The sequence below is a fragment of the Saccoglossus kowalevskii genome, chromosome 22 (assembly GCF_978046115.1).
Source record: "Saccoglossus kowalevskii chromosome 22, keSacKowa6.1, whole genome shotgun sequence".
Lineage (NCBI taxonomy): Eukaryota > Metazoa > Hemichordata > Enteropneusta > Harrimaniidae > Saccoglossus > Saccoglossus kowalevskii.
In genome coordinates, this window is record NC_140662.1 from 10,418,610 (window position 1) to 10,442,202 (window position 23,593).

Below are 23,593 nucleotides of genomic sequence, written 5' to 3' on the forward strand. Positions count from 1 at the left end.
GTATTTGTACATAATTCTAGAGTAACGTGGGCTTAATTTATTTATGTGTTACTAAAATGTGTGAAAGCTTTGATGTCTTCAACTGATAGGCTAGTGTATAGCGCCCCTCGCGACATATAATGATATACGATTTGCCTATGATGAAGTTTCAACCATTTGAGCTGTATTCAGTGATGTTTAGAGTTGTAATAGTATTGGTATTTGATACAATGCAATGTGAATTGTTTACACTTCAGGACACGTATATGATCTGCGCAAAAGAAGATAAGCGTGAGTCTTCATGTGTTCCTCTAAGAAGTCTGAAGTGATGTGAGTGAACTCTCGAATTTGGCTTTCCGTAGTGCCGAAACCGGAACCGGACACTCAATTATGAGGTAGTAATTGCTTTTATGTGTCAAGATATTCCCTGAGACGAGCGAAGGAACTCTCAAAACTTTACTTTCTATATTTGCAACGTGAGGAACAAAATCGCGAACAGGGGTGCAGACGTGTTGACGTTCTACAACGGGTATACTTTCGGTAGAGCGTCCTTTATTTATCCCCCACGAATGTTGACATATGTAATTACCTAAAGGTGCCTACGTGTGTATAATCGGCTAAGTGTAAGAAACTCCTTCTCTAAAATTATCTTCGTTAATGCTAATGCATGTATTTTAGTTTGAGTCATGATCAAATTCGGAATTATAGTGCAGATGCTCTTGTCGCATTATACAAAGTCAACAGATAGCGTAACCTGAACCGTCGAGAGCAAATTACATTGTACCCCAATGACAACTGGTCGACTTTAATCAGTTACAGTTTTATGTTCTTGTGTATTGAAGTGACTATATTAGTTGAAAGTTTTCCTGCTTGTGTTTAGTATTTATCCGGTAAAATGACCGAGATTTGTACATGGATACGCATGGACAGATTAATTCTGACCTTGTTTATATTAAAGCTAGTCCCATAATTCGCACGATTACCAGTATAACAAATGTAATTGAGTGATACTCACAATAAGTAAAAAATAAGATTTTGATACAAACTTTAATATAAATGAGACATTCTGAGATGACAATGTGTCTTGAATACACACATAACAATCGGTATCTATTTAACGGTCTAACTTGACATTAACTGATTTAAAACATAATTACTTTTGTATCGAATCGAATATCTTTTGAATATCTGTAATAATAAAATATATAGAGTTAAGTAAAAAATAAAACAACGATTAAGTACATCCCATTTAGTTTGTTTAGTTCTATAACATTTATACCGCCCTCTGTGTTAATAATTGCGGGCTCTATTGAACGCTGAGGGCGTGATTACATTTTCTCGATTGACGTATGGTTGATGTTATGATTGTAAGAATGTGTTGACATTTCAACGTGAGGATACCAATATATAATTTACAGCTCTTTTAACGAAATGCAGACAACTATCAGTCGCTAACACAGAGGAAATAGACTTCTGTTGACCGCTTACCATCGGCATTCTTGTCAAATACTCAAAACTCGTGGAGATTTATATTTACATTGTACAATCTATGGTAGACTAGTGAACTTGTAGAATGTACTAACCCTTTGCAAAATACATTAAATAAAATTTCCGAAAAAAATAACTACAATATACTTTTTCTGACTTTTGAGTGTGTGATTTGACGTGCCCATTGTGAGCTATCTTTAAGTAATGACCTTTTAATTGAAGTTACCGACAGCTACACCAAGATACATGTCTCGGAGACTCGGTAGTATTCTGGTTAGGTCTAGTCGAATCTTTCACACTTGAAGCATTGTTAATATATACATGTAATAGTATCGCAATAATATTAAATGTGTGTGTCATTTTTTTAACTGCAAAACTGCAATATTTCACGGGATCTCCAGCAAGGATAAGTTGATTCAACAACACATGCTACGGTTTTTACAGACTTGTTTTATTTTCATTCCGATATAATAGCAAGTTTTTTTTTATATTTATTTATTATGTAAATATGGGACAGACTTATGGGTAGAGTCTGGTGAGTCTGAAACCTATGCTGATAAAGATAAAAAAAACAGATTAACAAAAATAGGTAAGCAAATGATTAAGTTGGGTTACTTGAGCGTGGCTCCAGGGTACACGTAACAAGTTTGTTTTCGAAACCATTTCGAGCGTCTTATTATAAGCAGCGTTCTTAGAGAGGCCAATATGTTGCATTTTTGTGTGGTTCCGTCGCACGTACGCCATAACGCGTTTGTTTTAATTCATGAACATAATCAGGGATATAAAATCTTGACTTAGTGCAGTAAGACGCGTCGAGTTTAAATGCATCATTCCATTTTGTTTTTTCTACCTCAAATGACAAGGAAATATCTCTTACCACTTGCTTACAGAAAAGTAAAAAGTCTAAGTTAATCTTTTTGAAATAGCCAACTTCTTCGCGGATTTCATGTGATTCCCCCAGACGCTGTAGGAATATTTTCTTAAAGTGCTCGTACAGGGTGAAATCAGCCTGACTGAAGTGACGATATAATTGTTCGGCATACGATTGAACGGGTGTGATCTTTTTTCTCACGTTAATAGGCACGTAGAGTATATCTTCAAGTTTCCAGCACAACATTCGTCTTAAGAGAATCAGGGATTCGTCATAATATTCCAAAATCATCACAAGGTCGAAGTCATTTTCTATTGAGCCCACAAATTTCATGATAGCGTTTACGTTATCAAAGTACATGGGAGATAATCCCAAATCGAATGACATGAAATTCCTCACGAATTTATTGATCTTAGCATTTTCCCAATCGTAATATCGTCCAGGATTCTTAAGAAACTTTTCTAAATGATGCGAGGTACTTCCCACTGCATTTTCAACAAGTCTTTTCCATCCAAAATAACTGAATGACGATTTGAATTGATTCCACGGGTCACGTAGGATAGTCACATACTTCGTACCATCTGCCATGATTTTATCAAAAGCGCTTCTGTTATACACGCAATGCAGACACAGAATATTGAACTTGGCATTGTCTGGAGGATGTATGTAGTCTTTTTCCTCAAATGCAAAAGGCCATCCAAGACTCCATGCTGCCGTGGGTAAGACAATGGACAAGTTCTTGGTGTCTGCAAATCGTATGAATATCTGAGACGTGGTGTCACTTCCTGTTTTATGTGTTTTTAGAAACACTATATTTGTATGTCTCTGGCAGTTCTCAACAAGAGGCGACCCAGTGACATGGTTTGTTCGAACGTTAAGATCATGTTGTTCTTTGAGCTGTTCTAGGTCACTGAAAAAAAATTACACAAGCCAGCTTTAAATAATGAAAGATGAATGCGCATGCGTACATAATAAAATATTCCACTGAGCGACAACATGGCTGTTGTTTTTGTTTGTTTTTTGTACTCGAGTATCCTCCTTAATTTCCTCCATCGACACGAGTAACTTCATGAAATAACCAAAGATGAGTAGCCCAACATGTAGGACAGTATTAGTCTCCCTCCGAACTAATGACCCTTTATTATCTGTGATTTCTTTCGTAATTTTTCTACTGGAATGAAATCGTGGATAACAACTTTGGCGTAAATTGGTCCACCGATTCTTGAAGTTGATAATTCATATAGATCGATGATCTGTTCGCAAGCATGTTCCCGGAAAAAACAAAACAAAAATTGTATGGTTATTGTGTAATATGTGTATCTATTATAATAGCCCCAAAGGTTTACATATTGATGTTAAAAAAACGGTGGTCGTTGCGCCACGTACGTACGAGATACGTTACTCATCTGAACAAAGATGGCGACTTTGACTGTTGCGCAGACTTGATAATTCCTTTGGTGATAGGAGGGCATCGAATGAGTTACCTGTGGTGATTATTGCACGTTGCACGCAGGTCAAAACCCGTACTTGTGACTTTCATTAGAAGAGCGCAATGGATTGCAGGGAAATACATTTTTATCAGCACAAATGTCGAACATGCGCGGCGCGACGACCACCACCCTTTAAATCTGCATTACTACAGTGTAATAATCTCCATACTATGTAATAACAGTACCGATGATTTCATTGATACCTGCACGCAGATTGAACTTTTGACATTATATCTGATTATTACAGAATACGCCATTTTCTCTGTGCATTTTACTATGTCCTTCAGGAATAATTTATAGGAGTTAGTCTAGTCTGAATATTTATGTTACTTTGAGATGTCAACTAGTACCGGTATGTAGTATGAAGCTGCATATACTTGAGACGTCATTCATCCCAACCTCAAAGTTCCATGCAGTGACATTGTTTCTATGTCTAGTGTTATGACTAGTGGGAGGAACACGGTTTGAATTGGTAATTATATTACTAAAACATTACAGAAACTGAAAATAGAGCATCCCTTCAAAATTAATATATTTCCTAATCGCAATAAGGTAGACTGCCGATAATCGATGTTCATGATTGTGGATATGTTATGCAAATGAGCTACAGTGTTCTACAGTATCTTGAATAGACACTATTACGATTACTTGAACATTGCGATTTGTTGTTGACCTTTATAATCTTCGAAGTGGAAAAACGGGATAAATAGGATATTTAATTCAAGACATTACAATAACAGATTTGTTAAACATTGTAGTAGTTTTTAATCTGTTACTCTTCGCCATGCTCAGTATAATTGCAAATTAGAAGACTAGAATGAATGAATGAATGAATGAATGAAATTAGAAACATACCTGAACGAATATGAATTGGTGTTTATCGCCAACCTCTGATATAAAGAAGTCATCTTTGCTTTCTGGTTTTCTTGGTTATTGACTTTCGGCTCACGCACATCGCGTTCCTTTTGAGGTATATTCATTGAAGATTTAGGAAGATGTTCGTCCAGGACTACAGGCGGACTATACACTTTTCTGTCATTTTCGACAATGTTGACAGAATTCGCATTAGAATCTTTTCCAAGAATGCGGTCAGGCAAACTTGGCGAATCGTTTTCTAAAACGATTAAGTTTGAAGATAAAACGGACGTTGTTGGATATTTGATCACAATATTGTGCGCTCTTGCCATATTTACTAGCTCACTCAACCGCAGTTGTCGCTGTTCGCCTTTGCCTCGTACATACAACTTGATTATTGATGCATCGTCAATTAAATCAAATTGAGGTGCGTGCATCCGGGCAATGAGTATTATTGTCGTTATCACACTGAACACAAGAATGACAAACAGTCCATTTCTAGTGGCGAAACCAACCATTGTCCCTGCAAACAAATTAGATTATTTATTATGTTGACCTTATCACTCTCAACGACACCTCTTCATTTACATATTGTATCTAGGCAACCACTAAGTAGCTTTATTGAAATTATTCAGATTTTATATCTTGTGGTGTAATTTATTAATAAAGATGTTAAAAACATTTGAACTATTGGTTCACACGTGGTTACAGCGTGGTCATGTCTTTTAGCCATGTTTTTAACAAAATATATTACTTTGCATCGACTTCCCTTCAGAAAAAGGGTTTATATTTACGAAATAGTTCAGCAGCTGATCTCGTTGTCCAAATGTTTATATTTTTTAACATACCTTAGAAACAATGGCCGCCGAGATCTCGTTCAAAGCGAGATAGCCACGAGACTTGGGTTTGCTGCCTCAATATGTGTCGTTCCACTGAATCGCGGCATTGTGTCGCGCCGTGTATTCAGTGTTATTTACTTGCTGGGTGCCTTGGTTTAAAATTTTAAACAGTAATGTGGATCTATTACATGGGTGTATTAATGATACTGAATGATATGCCTGTGTCGGTAAGAGTGAAGAAATTGAGCAATCTATCAAGTCGCTACGAAAAGCTCGTGTCGTGCATGTCCTTGGGCAATGCATTTGACTTAGTATGATATTGCACTAAAAATTTCATGAATTCGCGGAAGAAGTTATGTTATTCATCCCACTGTCAGTTAATTTAACAATCTCAGCGATTTGACAGGATTCATCTCACTATTATCGAACAGTATATTTTATTGTTTTGTTGAATAATTCGTTTATTATATCGTATGTGCTCATTAATGATAAATATTTTGCCTCATGTTTTATTCATTGTTGTATGGATATATCACATTGGATGAGAGTGAATTGTTGTAGAAATGCGGCCCAGTGATACGAGTTGAACAGAGTGATCAGGTTAAAGCGCGGTTGAAAAGAAAAGAGATAAATGTTAGCTGATTTAGTCAAGATTCAACACCCGATATTGGTCTAAAAACTAGTAGATTAGTGTGTCATTTAGTTCTACCTCATGAACACCACTTGTTAGCATGCTATAAATTAACAATACATGCATGTTCCCAACGTAGGACGAGTAATGCGTTGGCCAGCGTTAATGTATACGCGCGCGTAATAGCGTTCTAAACGCATATTTGGATAGTAATATGTTTGTTAACACGACTAGCAGACAGCATTTATTCTTGATCAAATAAAAATATGGTAAATTTAAACCCTATGGCACAAGTGGTAAATTATTCGCAAATACTATGAGGTTATTACAAGGATACCTCAAAGTATGCACGAAGACAGTACAACGGAAGTATCGATGCGGAGGTCGATGCGACGGTGTACTGCATGAGTACATACTCTGAGGTATCCTCGTAATAACTTTATTATCATGTATTTTTCCTTCCAATGATACGTCATAGGAATGCCGAAATCCAAAATGTTTATAACCGAATCATCGAACTTCTTTGTGTGGAGTCTGGTCAAACCCTGGTGGCAGCCATGTTTGTTTTTACTATTAGAGGACGCTTACGCGCGTAATCATTCCATATTTTAAATTCGCATTTCCTAATATGATACGATGAATACCCATAATAATACCCATTATGTATTACCCTATATATGAAAACGGATTACGATATGCATTGGTTGACACCAACGTGGATTTTTGAAACAGGTAAGACGTTATTCTCGTAATCATGTTACCAAATTGACAAACACGAAAAAGCTACCAATTACGAGAAACAGCAGCAGTATAATACGGCTAACTTTTTCGAGAAAATGATATGGTATGAAACGTTAAATTTCTGAAAATCTGTTCGTTGGATCGATGGTACCTAGCAGGTATGAGAGTCATACTTGAGACTATAGAGCACCAGAAACGTACTCACCTATGACAATTGCTATGAATTCTATCAAATCCCGCCTAATACTGCACGTCATTGAATCCAACTGGTATAACATGATATACCCACATTGCCTACAAAGTGTCACGTGATGGACTATACGAGTTATATCAGTAAACACTGCTTGTCACTCGCGATGTCCGACAATGGTGTCGTTAGGTTTAGACTGTTTCATAATACCCCGTTGCTGAGCAACTGCCAGCACATTTCGTGATAATGTTAGCGGAAACGCTGAACAATGTATTAAATACATAGACCCATCACAGTGTGTACCAGGAGAAAATACGATTAATATTTACTAATAACTAATAATAATTAAACTATCGTAAGTGAACCATACGGTTGCACTAAATCTACATGTATATTGACATAGCATAGAACGTGTTCGTAAATTCCATTCTAGGGCTTGGTGGGATTTGTTAGGCGTTTCAATGAACTGTCCTGTTAAATTGAGACTAAATACCTCAATGCCAGTGCTATATTTCTATTTGGAAGTATATCTACCGTCCCCTCACCTCATTAAGGTAGAGATGCAGTTTACCTGACAGGTATTTTAATTAGTTAATTAGGAAACCAAGATGACCTTCCTTGTCCACAAAACTATATATTTTCGGAAAGCTTATTGTATGAATTTTAAAATTTTGTTAGTATTTTTTTAAGGACACCGTAGTTTGAAATATGCACAAAAATGTGCTTTTTGGTCAAAAATGATTAAAAAAATTAGCTTCTAAACCATGCTTCTGTTTCCTATCAAAATTGGTTTATGGGTACATCTGTTTACTATGAAGAAAGTGCCGTCTTGAAAACTGTCTACCAGTTGTCAATTTTGCAAGGCAGCAGCTCAAATTTCACTACTTCAAGTTTATGCATAAATTAACACCCAGGCTAGTTGTCTGTGCGATTGTTGTAACACTGTTCAACCAAAAACAATGCCCCGACGGCGTTTTGAAGATAAACACATTGTCAATCATTTGTGAAAATTTCAAAACAAAAGGTCGAAGCGTCTAGGAGCTATTTTTTTTAAGTTCTGGGATGTGCACTAAAAAGAAGCTGAGATATTTGTTAATTTGCATAACAATTCACCCAGTAAGAAGTTTGCTAATGCTCATAATTAAAATGGCTGTAACAGTTACAAACTTAAATGTATTATCGTTTTGTTAAAAGTTACATAAATATAGCGCATAATGTGGAGATCCCGTCATTTTTTTTCACCATGTTTTTTTATTATTTACGTACAGCCTTGCTAAATCTTGCTAAGCATTCAAAAGAGAGAATGTTTTCACCTGTTATCTATATTTGTTTTTTTTGTTTTTTGAGTATGTTCCACTATCCACAAATCTACAAAATTTTAACAGTCTATAGCCAAAAAAAATCACTCTCAAGTGCCCACGAACCTGCATCTCTACCTTAAATGATTTATCCCTTATGAAAGAGTACTTTCTTTTCTAACCTGATTTGTTGTTTTTCTTACATATTCTATCAATTAGGTTTCAGTTCTGGGGATATATATGAGGGATGAGGTTACTAGTTTCCATAGAAACAGAGATTCTAGCGTCCCTCCTAGTGTCTTGTTTCGAAATGGTTAATTTTTGTGAAAACATAGGTAAACGGCGAAGATTTGAGAGGTTTTTGTTTGTAAACAGGGTTAGGTTACCCCTAATCTTGGAATGGATTGTCCCAAGGACGCATAAACCATTCTCGACAAACTGTTCAAAAATCACATTTTTTTACTCACTTCTATCAGGAAATATGAAGATCTTTGTGAAACACGCGGTCGAATTTCATGTGAATCATGCTAAAATTAATTTTATTTGAGTGTTTAAATCAGTATATTATCATAAAGTTGACATTTTTATATTGTTTTTGCATCAGATTCTTGATTCTTTGCATTTTCTTGATATTTCTATGTTGTTTTTGTATTAAGTTGGCATTGTCTTACCATTTTTATGTTCCGGTCTTTGCACTAGGTTGGCAATTTTGATTTTTTTTCCATATTATTAAGTTTTACATTTTTTTAATTTATTAAAGCTTGTATAGCAACATGTTTGTATTCATATACGACAAGTCTATTTCAATTCATCGTGAATTTTAGCATAGCATATAAACAATGCATCAAAAAATAGTTAATTTCGGTAAAATATTTGGTATCAAAGTATAAAACCAAATATTTATACCAGAATCGAATTAGTCACGAACATTATAGTCTATACATGGGTATTTTCGGTAATGTGTTGTGGCAACACTTGTTTCCCGTCATATTAGTGTGATAAGTCCAACATGTTCAACTATTATTTACGTCTCACCACATGCAAAATAACACAAACATTAACGAAGTTTTTTTTTTTTATATAAAATGTATAGCTATGTGGAAATACATATATTGTGAATTATATGTCTCAATTCTTGGTTTAAGTAATACCGTCTAATAGAGCGAATTGATGTTACCATCTATACATGTCCCTGCAAATCGTACCTCTTTATTCTGTAACCCCTACTTTGAGGACAAATATCTGACCCAGTATGGTACTGATTAATTAGTTCATTTGTTTGTCCGCTTCAATTTGTATGGGATTCAATTAAAAAAATGATATGCATATGGCTCCATATGTAGAACCCGCTATATGTCTTTCATACTAAGCAAATAACACCGAATAAACGGCAAGGTAAAGACTATGTCTAATTATAGTAAATACGTACTGCGTGCGTGACTCGAACCGGCGCTCGCGTACGGCACCTAATCGCCTAGCTTCACGCCACTACACGTCTTCCCCTCGGCCACCGGGCATCCCCAAAAAAGGATGCTTAATAACCGAGCTTATTACGTGCAGAGAACGTGAAACCCGTCCACGCGATACGCGCCACACAGCATGGCCAGAATGCGGCAAAGGCCTTCAGATCTGGCTGTATTAGGATGGTGAAAGTAATGGTACAGCATTTTAACAGTGAATAAGTACTGAGAAATAATTTTTAAACTCATAGTTGCTGTCGACATAGGAAGTAAAGTAAGCAAATAACACCGAATAAACGGAGTCACGCACGCAGTACGTATTTACTATAATTAGACATAGTCTTTACCTTGCCGTTTATTCGGTGTTATTTGCTTACTTTACTTCCTATGTCGACAGCAACTATGAGTTTAAAAATTATTTCTCAGTACTTATTCACTGTTAAAATGCTGTACCATTACTTTCACCATCCTAATACAGCCAGATCTGAAGGCCTTTGCCGCATTCTGGCCATGCTGTGTGGCGCGTATCGCGTGGACGGGTTTCACGTTCTCTGCACGTAATAAGCTCGGTTATTAAGCATCCTTTTTTGGGGATGCCCGGTGGCCGAGGGGAAGACGTGTAGTGGCGTGAAGCTAGGCGATTAGGTGCCGTACGCGAGCGCCGGTTCGAGTCACGCACGCAGTACGTATTTACTATAATTAGACATAGTCTTTACCTTGCCGTTTATTCGGTGTTATTTGCTTACTTTACTTCCTATGTCGACAGCAACTATGAGTTTAAAAATTATTTCTCAGTACTTATTCACTGTTAAAATGCTGTACCATTACTTTCACCATCCTAATACAGCCAGATCTGAAGGCCTTTGCCGCATTCTGGCCATGCTGTGTGGCGCGTATCGCGTGGACGGGTTTCACGTTCTCTGCACGTAATAAGCTCGGTTATTAAGCATCCTTTTTTGGGGATGCCCGGTGGCCGAGGGGAAGACGTGTAGTGGCGTGAAGCTAGGCGATTAGGTGCCGTACGCGAGCGCCGGTTCGAGTCACGCACGCAGTACGTATTTACTATAATTAGACATAGTCTTTACCTTGCCGTTTATTCGGTGTTATTTGCTTACTTTACTTCCTATGTCGACAGCAACTATGTGTCTTTCATACTAAATGTGTGTGTGTGTGTGTGTGTGTGTGTGTGTGTGTGTGTGTGTGCGTGTGTGTGTGTGTGTGTGTGCGTGTGTGTGTGCGTGCGTGCGTGCGTGCGTGCGTGCGTGCGTGCGTGTGTGTGTGTGTGTGTGCGCGCGTGCGTGTGCGTGCGTGTGCGTGTGCTTATTATTATATATGTTTTAAAGCTTGTCAGAATTTCACATCATTTTTTCTCTATAGATTGAAGTCGGGGATTTTGAGTTGGCAGCACGTATTTTTTTTGTATAATCGGATTTAAATACGCACCTCATTTGTACAATCTATCTACTACTTGAATATTGAATTGCTACTTGAACATTGCCCGCTACTTGACAAATACATTCCGCTACGTTAAACTAGGTCTGCTACCGTAAAAAAAACGGTCCGCTACTTGAAAATCGATCCGCTACTTGACACAACTGCCAGCGGTAACCTTTGACCTGCAGATATGACCACCGTGCACAGTACAATCATTGGCGTGACTTCGTACAGTCAGTCGCTTAAGTATAAGACTCAACGCTTACAAGTCGTATTTCTGATAATCACCATAAAACTACTATGCACACGAATTGTCTATGAGAGTGTGTCACGCTTTACGCATAGCATTCAGTTATTAAAGACAGATGTCACATTACATAGACAATATGAATAAATGAATCCACCGTATAATCGCACCAGCCTCGGCAATTTTTTATTTATCCAAACGATAGAAACAGAAACTGCATACAAATGCGACTATAGAGCTACTACTGTAAACAAAACGAGTTGGCATTTTATATCCCAGATTCGAAAACAAAATAAAACTACACCTCTTATTTGGTGAATAAAGACGTGAATATTCCATGACTAGCGTGTGACGGCGCAGAAAATAACGAAATCTTCAAACCAAACGGCTCCGTGACATTTAAACGTGGTGAAATCGAATGTGGCTGCCTATTTATGTTAATATTGCACCGATACAGCGCCGACAAACATCAACACTCTTGAATATTCGATTTTATTGTCAACGCAATCAAAAGCAGTGAGACCAATGACGGCAGTACGATAGTCAATAATAACAGACAATAATACCTTATACAACATAATACCTTGTACTGACCTTCTGTGTGGGTTTTATAACGTATTTCCATTATGGTTCCTGCGCCCATGCTGGCCACGTTTACAATTTATCTGTAAACACGAACCGCATATGCTGCCCTCACTGCGTCTCATAAATGTCACAAGTACACTCAAATGCATGTACACAGTAACGTGTCATCCTACCCCAATGGCCACGTGTCAGCTAACTTTAACTTTGTGGACAAAAAAAATCTGGGTTAACACATCAATCACCATTGGTTGGCATTTAGGTACGTGTATGTACGCATGCCAATATATGAATAATAATGATGTACTCCCCGGTGGCTCATAGTGAACGAAAGCACACTTTGCACGACCATCACCATCACCATTTTTACCAAACGCTTCAGCGTGGTATTAAGAGTTTGTTTTCAGGGGTGGGTGATACCAAGGTGGGAAATGGATGCACATATGGGGTTAATTCCTTGAATTGCAATATAGAGGGTTCAGGCTGAAATACAATATATAGTGTTTTCATGTTTCGTCTGATATTTCTGTGGTATTCTGCTGCTGTAAGTAATGCACGATTTGTTCCGAAATTCAGTATATTGTGTGTATTCCAGGGTTATTCGTTTTTTGCTGAAAACACCCCTATTTTTTAGTGGCAGAGTTTGAATAGTCTCACTCCCACTGGGAAATCTGCATTGTTGCTTGAATGTGAGTTAATTAAACACATTTTCCAGACCGGCGAAAGAGTATGCAACAGCCAATTTTAACAGCCTGTCACGTGATTTTAGTCTGAATGTCAACATGAAGAGGCTAGTCCATTTTACGCAGGAGTAATTGGGAGTACAATATGTGAGGGATAGTATCAACAGAGATGTGTATAGTGAAAAGTAATATCTATCCTTCATTTACATCTCTGAGCATTTCTGTTTTAGTATATTGGTTTGAAAATGTTGAACTTGCATGATTTGCAATGTGTTTTTTTAATGGGACTCCCCTATTGATCGAATCCCGGGTTTGAACGAGAACGGCACACCACGTGATTCGTTTGAATACAATGCTGATGGCAAACATGCCGTGTTACTGCGGTACTCCACTGACGGGATGACTTACTGCATGCTACAACTTCGCTTGTGATGTTGCTTGTTAGCCATGGATTACATGAATCTTGATTACCAGTCTAATGTTGCTCATTTGACGTTGGTAATCTTTATTTGGATCTGAGTAACTTCCTGGTACTTCGTACTATGATAAAAATCAGTCAACATACATCAAGTTCTCTCAATCGTAGTATTCCATGTGATGTACACCTAATATGCCAAAAATGTTGCTGAACGATTTGAACTGAATAAAAATAGCAGACGAAAATTTGTTTACAAAATAAAAATACTTCGGTTGCCAATGAAAACCGGTAAAAAACAAGCAATATGTTTTCGGCTGTTATCATGGAAGGGACATGAACGTGAAGCTAACGTCTGTTTATAACTAAAACCGGGCACCTTATACGAGGTTTGCAAAATAACATGGCAGTCATTAGAAGTCACTTTATTTTATTGTTAGGACGTATTCAGCCGTTAAATGTATAATTTCCAATCGTTTTGCGATAGTATTTTCTAGATTGGAAGCAGCATTTACATTTTATTCAAAGTTCAAAGCTGCGTTGGGATTCCGTTGACAGTGGTAACAATGTCGGCGCCGGTGATCTCTTACCAGTGCGCAACGTAGCCAAAATAAAAGGCATGATCATTTGGGCACTGCTATTACAAGACTTTGGCTGTTGCCATGGTAGCGGTGGGTCAGGATTGTTTTTCCAATTAGTGATGGTACGACCTGCCTGTCAAGTATGAACCGTGACAAAATCAGCCAAGCCAAAAAAAAAAATCACAGAAGAGTTAAAAAGCCATTCCTGCTGAACAGTTACTCTAATACCCCAGACCATTCGTCCCGGTGTTATCGCTATCGCCACACGAGACTCCAGCTTGTCTCCTATACAATTTTCCTTCCGCCCACTTAATTTTAATATTCATATAACCTTTGCACTGACATCGATAGCCAATCGCATTCGACCGCGGACGTCACTCTAAATAAACAACTGAATAAATTAATATACCATATTTGGAAGATAGCCGGTAAATTCAACGTTGTTGGTGTGTTCCTTCGCGTTCCGAAGTCGCACGAAACGATATCTTTCGCAAGTAAAACAGGTCGATATGTATTAAACATGGCATTTGTTTTCTTGTTTTAACCCCCTTATTACGCAAGCTTCCGTCGAAGTGGTGTTTTTTTCGACGATTAGTGGCATGTTGCAAAACGAACGAAACATTGCGGCATTCTTAGCGGTGGATAAGGGATCGACTATGTCGTCACATTTATGTCTCGTTTGAAAGAGAATAAACAACCGCTCAGAAAAATATGTTGCTAATATTTAAGTGCGGTGCCTTGAAATCGCCTGCCCGACGTCCAAATTTCAAAAGGATGTTCGATTTGCAATGACGACCGTTCATATGTACTAGGCGACGTTACTAATTACTACTAGGGTCGGTGTTTGCATTAAGAATTATAGAACAAAAGATCAGCAAAGCGGTGCTTTTGTCGGCGATTTTGTCAAAGGGAATATTGATAAAATGTTGCAAAACAGAATCGCGAGTTGGGTGAAAAATTGCGCTGGCGGCATTCTCAGCGATGGCCATACCCGAGAAACACCGTGTCATGGTGCATTCGTGCATCAGTACACCGAAGAAATACATACATATTGTTGCGGACGACTATTGTAGACTGTGTTCGTGTAGTCTTCGAGTTTGTGGACAGTTAAAGTCGTGTGTGAATTTATTCAAGCCAGGAAAAGCAGGAGGGATAACTTATGGAAATCGTCTTTCCAATTTGATCCAGTGCGACGTTGTGAAAGGATCTAACCCTAGTTCTTTGATGACAAGTGGAAGAATTTGGAAAATAAGCGATTTTCCGAAACCAGTCGGCAAAAAAGCGACAGTATCTTTCCTGTTACATATAGCTTCAATTGTTCTTTGATAGAGTTGATGCCATCGATGTGTTTTAAGACACTGTCCACTGCTGACGCGACAATTTCCTTAGAAATCATTTTGATTTGATTTATGGATGGCGAGCACCGACACTCCGATCCGATGAACTAATCAAAACTAAAATGGCGCGTGTCACGTGACTTTGTTTACTAAAGATAGCGTGGGCGTTTGATTGACACTCAACTCATTAGTATTCCACCAATCACAGCTACATCTACTTTCTGGATGTGCGCAGTCAAATTGTATAGGAGACAAGCTGGAGTCTCGTGTGGCGATAGCGATAACACCGGGACGAATGGTCTGGGGTATTACTCTAACTTCGGGGTCAACTTTCTCATTAATGAAAAAAGATATCAAAAATTCAAATAGTAACTTTTTGCCCACACTCCAGCCGAGTACAATGAGCTATGTCTGAGGTGTTGTATCACAGGGAGTTGGACAAACTTGTGTATTTTAATAAATTATTGAATAATAAAATGTTATATAACTTTTCTTTTACCCCCCTCCCCTTCCTGGTATCTATTTCAAGTATTTTTGTCAGGTTCAAATCGTTCACCAGCATTTTTGGCATGTTAGATGTACATCACATAGAATACTAGGATTGGGAGAACTTAATGTTTGTTGACCACCTGGAATCTGAGTTTTATAAATCTTGAAGGGCTCTCGGAAGATCCACCCGCTGCCTGGACCCGCAGTAAAATCTCCGATTAATATGGAGCCGCAACCATCAACATCGATATACCATGAGGTTTCTGCTGGCGACGTTGCGGCGTTACTCAGTTCCAAATAAAGATTACCAACGCCAAATTAGCAAAATTTAACCGGTAACCAAGACTCAGTCTATCCACGACAAGCAAGCAACATCACAAACGAGGTTGTAGTGTGCAGCTCACGAGTCAGCGACGACCGATTTCAACGAAAGTCATTCCGTCAGTGGAGTACCGCAGTTGCACGGCATGTTTGCCAATGCACAGATCTGTGGAGGAACTTTTAACTTCAACATCAACCGTGTATCGTAGTCGCCCAGTTTAAGTTCTGGTTCTGTCGTGGTCCCAACTAAAGGGCGACAGTCGTCGTGTCGCGTCCTGTTCGATATGGGACTCACAGCGACGTATACAACGCGTGTAAAATACATTGTTTATTTACATGAAATTCGAACACGCGCTGTGCTACGACCACCGCGCTTAAACATCCACGAGTTATTTATTCGGACAATGACTTAAATTAGACGTCTGATTATTTTATTTTCACACGTACAGCGACACGCGTTCTACACTGACAAGCGTTGCTAGGTCGCAGCACTGTCTTGGAGCATATTAATGGGCAATTGGGTTCCCCGATCTAAATTTCTATCCCGGTTTGTTGCACGTTCTTTTTTTAATATGAAATAATCAAATATGGGACATGTGTATAATAACAGAACCCCACACCCTCCCCGTGGCTTCGCTCGTGAAAGTACGGCAGCAGGATACACCGCATCACTCGTGAAAATAACTTCCATACGCAATGAAAGCCACGGGGAGGGTATCTGTCATAATACTTCATTATCACTGAAAACATTTTTCCCCTGAAATAAATTCCAGTGAATATGCCATTTCCCTCATACTATATTGAGACACAGCGCAGTGAAAATTAGATTCACATGTAATGCTTGAAAACATGTCAGCAAAAATAAATTAAGTGAAATTCTACGTGACTTCATAATAGTTGGAAATGAACACATTACACCCGACCCTACCACTCCATATACAATGTAAACTACACCCCAAAACATCCTTTCACCCACAGTTACTACCGTGTTTCACCAGTGTATTCTATTTGACGTCAGGAGAAATTGAAATAAACAAATTAATTATAATTTCAGCCTCTAGTTTACCACTGATTAAATAAACTACCTCGTCTTTATGTCAACTTGCAGTTATTCGTTGCCTACATCAGTGACTTCAAAATATATGTTTCAATCCCAGGAATTTCACTCGCTGTTAATTGCATGGGAGTGGCAGTCTTTAATGAATTTCTATTGTCATGTCAATTTCTTGCGATTACTCGAACATTAAGCTGTAACCACATACCGCCTAGGTGCTGTAATTAAATCCTGGTGTAAGCACCATATGAACTATGAACAATGCATGTGAAGCCAGCTGTGGGGTATATTCAATCCTATAGATTTCTCATTGTTTGGTAACTATTTGCTGCAAATGCAACAAAAATCAATATAAAAAATATTACCCACACAGTATTCTACAGGTTACTTGTTTTGTCTAGATCTAATACGGAGGAGAACAAAGTAACGACATATCAGTGACAGCAACCAGATAATAATAATCATAATATTATCTATACAATGGAAAACCAAATGTTTTTGAAATTTAAAAAAAAATGCTCCCCTCTTAAAATCACTTTAAATGTTAATAATTAAACACATAGTGTTTTTTTCGTAAAATTGCAAATGAGATATTTTTTTTTTAATAAAACTTCTTTTCCTTGATTTATTGATTAATGCGACTAACTTAATGCAAAATGTGTTTATAATCTACCTAATTATGGAAAGTGCATATATTGGAAACACTTTTAGACAGTGGTTTGATTGAAACATTTCGGGAAGTAAAGTGTTTCAATTTGAAACACGTATTGAAAAGTGTCCATTATCACAACACTTATAAAAGTGCTTTTACTGAACACACATTTCGCAAAGTGTTTCAACCAGGAAGATGTATTGAAAGGTGCATTGTCACAACAATTTTAAAAGATCTTACAGCAAACAAAAATTGTGTTTATAATCACAGCACTTAAAAAAGTGTCTCAACTAATGGCACGTTTTAATAAAGTGTTCACTATCTCAACACTTTAAAAAAAGTGCTTTTAAACAAAACAAAATAATGAAAGTGCTTGTATCAGAGACACATTTTAAAATGTGCTTCCATGCAGATCGTGGTTTCAAAAGCATTATCAATATACATTATCTGCACCCGAAATACATTTTACAAAGTGTTTATGAGTAAAATGTATCAAATGATGTGTTTTGTGATCAACAATCGCATAAAGGAGTCCTCAACCTGTGAGCTGCTGAATAAGTGTGTCTACTAATATTCAAAACGTTCATGAAACTGTAGAGACAATGCCCAATAATTGGGTAGCAAACAATAGCACCTTTAAACTGTTTCGTCGAAATAAATGAACCTGTCCAACCTTATGTTCTTGTCTGGAATGCACATCAAATTCCCGGGCGAAAAAATACAAATAAAATATCATTAATTCCAGAGTAACATCTTCCTTAGAAATAGATTTACTATATTTTAATCCATGAATCTGCAACTTCACACTACATCCATTTTATTCCATTTAATTCATCTTTCTATCCGTCTAACAGTTTGATCTTTTGATTTTTTTCACTACTTTTTTAATTACCCCAAAACGGAGCAGTGTGGTATTTTAAAAGTGTATTAACGTAACCAGAATTCTTCTGGCACAGAGAACGTAGTTAAAATTAATTCGCATTATTAGCAAAATCAACTTCCATCTGAAAAAAATAACATTATCAAAATCCAGTAAGCAATGTTTAATTTATTATAATTATTGTTTCCAGTAATGCGATATTTGAATCCGAAATATGTGATATAAAATATTATTTTACATATGTCACCGTAACGCCATAAGTTACAGCGTGCTGTAATTTTGCGGTATTTTACGGGGTATTTTCATCCTACCATATAAGGAAATGCGAAGTCCAAATATGGAATGATTACGCGCGTAAGTGTCGTCTAATAATAAAAACAAACATGGCTGCCACCAGCGTTTGACCGGACTCCACACAAACTCAGACAAACTGAAACACAAAGAAGTTCGCTGCTCGTCCGGGTATTTTCATCCTACCATATAAGGAAATGCGAATTCCAAATATGGAATGATCACGCGCGTAAGCGCCCTCTAATAATAAAAACAAACATGGCTGCCACCAGCGTTTGACCGGACTTCACACAAACTCAGACAAACTGAGACACAAAGAAGTTCGCTGCGCGTCAGTCGATATTATTTTAAGTTATAAAATAAATATTAATGGAACACACATGTAATGTGAACACTAAAATTTGACGACACACCGGTAACACTCATATTTGGCAACTCAGATTATGTATTGTATCAGAAGGATATCGGCAAAAAATACATTAATTTGAGTGAAGTCGTGTAATCACACCAACCCGTACATGTCTGTCGACGCTGGCTATATCAATTTCAATTTTCCACACATTTTGTACGGGAGTAATAATACCACCACACTTTTGAATTTATTTAGAATAACTTACGGTTCCCGGCCGACTTTCCTTCCAAAAATCTAAAAGGTATTCGGTCCAAGTTTTGTTTAACGAACATGCTACATGTCCACGTGTTCCTGATAGTAGTTTCCAATCGTTGAATGAGCATTCGCTCGACAAACGCCGCCAGTTACCTGAACACTTAACATATGGCGGTGTGCGTCGTGAACATCGTCGTTCGCACAAAAAAATCCTCCAATAGAGCTAGAAACCTCAATCATTGTTCAATATTAGTGTTCATGTTGTATTTACAATATTTCTAAATAACAGAGAAATAGTTTTTTTATTATTAGAGACTTAGAGGGAGTTGTTTAAGCTATACGCAAATTTACACAGGTGCGTGGTGATCGCCATACTAGATTGGCATGGCAGTCAAAATTGTGGCTCCGCCAATAGAATAATTGCTATAAAGAACATGAATTTATTGATCAGTCCACACTGAATTAATGCTTGTATAGCGCTACGTTATACAGTTTACTGACTTGAACATTAATAACACAGTGCATGTTGAATTTCATTACTAACTGAACTGACGGGTACATGGTAAGCACAAGGCAACATACAGGAATATATGCGTGCAGTATACAGCATAAAACCACGTCTTGTAAATAAACACTTTATGAGCCTTGTATAGCTGGGTGTTTCAGGTTGAAACATTGCATGATATTGTGTGTTTGTTTGTTTGTTTTCTGAAGTACTTTAAAATAAAACAAGTGTTTAGTTAATCTAATGAACACAAATGTGTTTTATACATTAACACTTTTTGAAACATGTATAGTCTGGTGTTTTGGTTTAAAACATCGTTGGTGCTCCTCCTTTCGGAAGTGTTTTAAATTAAACAGTTCTCGAGAAAACATTTTTATCACGTGCTCTGACGTGATTCGAACCACCACCAAGTTTCGGAAAATGCTGAGTATCAAACTCCATTAGATCGCGTGGTACTGATTTCCAGTTGTACTTATAGGTCAAGAAGACCATATAAGAGTTCATACAATAAGTTCTAACACAACCTGATATTTGGATTGGAACTAATATATTGCTAACTGATGAAGTATTTGATTTTAACAAAATAACATAATAACTATTTCCTGAATAAGGTATTATTAATGTTTACGACAGCCAATCAGATTCCCCCTACAGGTAGACATATTCGTGGGTCGACCTGCTGCCATATTCGTATGTCTACCTCAATCCAGGTACCTTCCTTCTGAATTTACCTGTTTTACGCCAATAACTTGTCAGGAGAACACGATACGCGACAATATTCATGAACTGATTAGTTTGCCAGGTTTGCGTTCACTGTCTGACTACTAGTATCTTATTAGAGAGAAAACTAAGATCTTGTGGCGATTTAGTGTGTATTTTAGTCGCGCTTACCGCGAGTTTCGCTAGTTTCGCGCGCTGAGCTACGCGCTTTGTGACATTCGATCTGCGATTGCACAGTTCGAATAAAGAATAAAGGCCTGGTCATACCGCCCGAACTTTGTTGGAGCGTTCCTGGAGCGGTGAAAAAATTTCATCACCGCTCGTTACCGTTCACCACCGTTTAACAGAAGTTGGCCCCGTTAAGGAACGCCGTATATGCTAGTCCACCGCTGATTGTCCCTCCTACCGCTCCGTGAGTTTTGAGCTGCACAAAATATTGCGAGTGGTAAGGAGCGGGCTATTTTCCGCTCCGGCAAACTGAAGTTCACCACCCGACCACCGCTCTAACAACGCCCAGTCAAGTTTGGCACCGCTAGACGCAAATTCGTGGACTCTTGGGTCCGCTAGGCCAACGCAGAAATCTTGAAGGCTTGACCACCGCTGCTTCGCCAGCTTTGCCCGAGCGGTATGCCGCTAAATCAACTTTAAAACCCCGTCGAGCCAACGCACGCATGCGCGGAACGCCGCTCTATCAAGGTTTACCGCTCTACCGCTCGCTACCGTTAAACCAACCTAAAGCAACGCCGGCTTCAGCGGTGCACCTCTAAGGCAACGACCATGTTTTCGATTTTTTCCCATTTTGTGCGCGGTGACGAGCGTTGTCTAAATTCCGTCCCCTCTCCTTACCGTTGAAGGAACGCACCAACAAAGTCCGGGCGGTGTAACCGGGCCTTAAAGGAGTCGTGGACCTTGCCGGGCAGCGCTTTGTTTGATTTTGTTACGTATTTCCTGTATTTTGAGACTACATCGACATATTATAACAGTATATTTGTTGAAAAAGGTTGGTATTGACATAAACCTGTACTCAAGCAGTGTGCATCTCCGTGTGCAGTTGGTTTCAGTGTTCTAATGCGAACTGGAAGGTGGCGTATCGCCGATGTTATCATCGTCATCAGCAACGTGGTTACACGTTGATAATGTAAATATTAACAGACGATTTAATAAATTATTAATAGAACAACTTTACCTGTGCACGTGTTACCCAGCATTTAGTCATGAATCCACACACGCACTTATGGGAAAGAAAGTAACAACGACAGACATATTCCAACTACACGTTGTACACTCCATCCGATGTAACACGCCAACGTCGTCGTCCAACTGACACTGTCTGTGTAGCATTTATGAGCGTGATACCACTCTTATGAATAGGATTTATATAAGATTCAATAAAAACACGCACACCCGCTGGTGATTATATTGTTTATACACGGTTGCATACAGAATATTTCCCTTGCTTTCAAACTGTAGCTTTCTGTCTGTCGCGTATTAGTATATGGAATATATTCATTAAAATGCGTCGTTTTAAAACGATATGGTCACTCATATTAAATATCAGCTATATAACGGCCGAGTGTTGGTTACTCTGTGCACAGAAATAACTGTCCTATGGCCAAAACCCCAGCGACTGTGACGATACATCATACCGCTTGATGTGAGTGGTCGGAGTTGAAGCTGTGACGGGACAGCCGTCGGGATTGGCACAATGCGAATGTGTCCGAAAAATGCAGAATACTGACAAATGAAAGGTTTTATATTTCTTCATACTTACAGTATTTTGTACGCGTCATAATTTATGTTACCCGAGTATTTGAGTCGATGAATATGAAATAAATATAAATATAAAATAAAATAGTCACAACAGCCGACCTATATTAATTTAATACAGATTCGTAAACATGGTTTATATGACCAACCAGTGCAGGCATTGGTGCTAGCGTTTGTTAAGTCGTACAGATAACAGAAAACAAATCCGATACAAATGACGGTTATCACGCCCGTATGGATGCTGCTGATGTTCTGAACACTGGCGTCGAAGGTGAGGAGGCTTCGGCGAGCGTGCAGATGACACTTACTATAGAGATGATATCGGTTTTTTACCCGAAAGGTTACACATTCGTTCTATACGGATGTTCTAGCTTTATTCGTCCAAGCCGTCAGCTGGGGTAGCCCTTCGCTGTGCACTCCTCTTGTACCTTCTTTTACAAAGTGTTACAAACTCCCTCCTAAAAATCTCCAAAGCGTAAACTTGCGATCAGCCAATCGCTGCAGTCGTTGGCACGATCACGTGATTACCAGGGATGTGTCCCACGGTTAAAGCCTTGCAAAGTTGCCACTACTAAATACAATTACTAAACAATCTATTTATAAAATTCCTGTAATATATGTTTATACTCTACCCTAAACATGCAAGTTATTGATTCGAAACAACAGTGCAACGACGTGTAAACAAAACGTGCGCACGTGATGTCGCTATGGTAACACTGCACTGGTACGAGAACCTGCTGACAATTCAGAACAAATTTTAGTTTCACTGAGGTAATTGTGCGATATCAACGAATGTCGCTATTGCGCGAATGACTTGTTCATGATTACATCATTGTACGAGAATTCACCTTTCACGGTCTTGTAATATCCACGAATAGAAAGAGAGTAACAACGAGCTTTACTAATATGTGATATCTGGTGGCGACCAATTTCAAGCGTCAAAGAGGCGGAGAAATGACAATTTTACGAAAATACGCTTATTAATTATATGCTAATTTATGATAATTAGCACGCCATCTAAGTGTGTTGATGATGCGTCTTCAAAGTTACTATCGCCGGTGGTTTTCAATAATCGACAGTAACATTAATCAAAATATACTTGCAATCGTTACTCAGGGGCGACTGGTGAGGAGATCGAACATAAAAACTTGTGATATAACGCGGTAATTTCTTGTTGGATAACCGC

General features: G+C 38.2%; 1 protein-coding gene across 2 annotated transcripts; it reads right to left on the reverse strand.

Moving 5' to 3' along the window:
* Positions 1 to 1,897: 1,897 nt before the first annotated feature.
* LOC102803277 (uncharacterized) lies at positions 1,898 to 21,959 on the reverse strand. 2 transcript variants are annotated; one of them, XM_085495519.1, is made up of 3 exons: positions 21,827 to 21,959; positions 4,684 to 5,206; positions 1,898 to 3,248 (listed from the first exon to the last, which is right to left on the reverse strand). In XM_085495519.1, the coding sequence occupies exons 1-3, from the start codon at positions 21,846 to 21,848 to the stop codon at positions 2,159 to 2,161; spliced, it is 1,635 nt and encodes a 544-aa protein (XP_085351645.1). In that variant the 5' UTR covers positions 21,849 to 21,959; the 3' UTR covers positions 1,898 to 2,158. The 2 variants fall into 2 exon arrangements, with proteins under 2 accessions (XP_085351645.1, XP_006823239.1); XM_006823176.2 differs by lacking the exon at positions 21,827 to 21,959 and adding an exon at positions 12,118 to 12,462.
* Between the last annotated feature and the right edge of the window lie 1,634 nt (positions 21,960 to 23,593).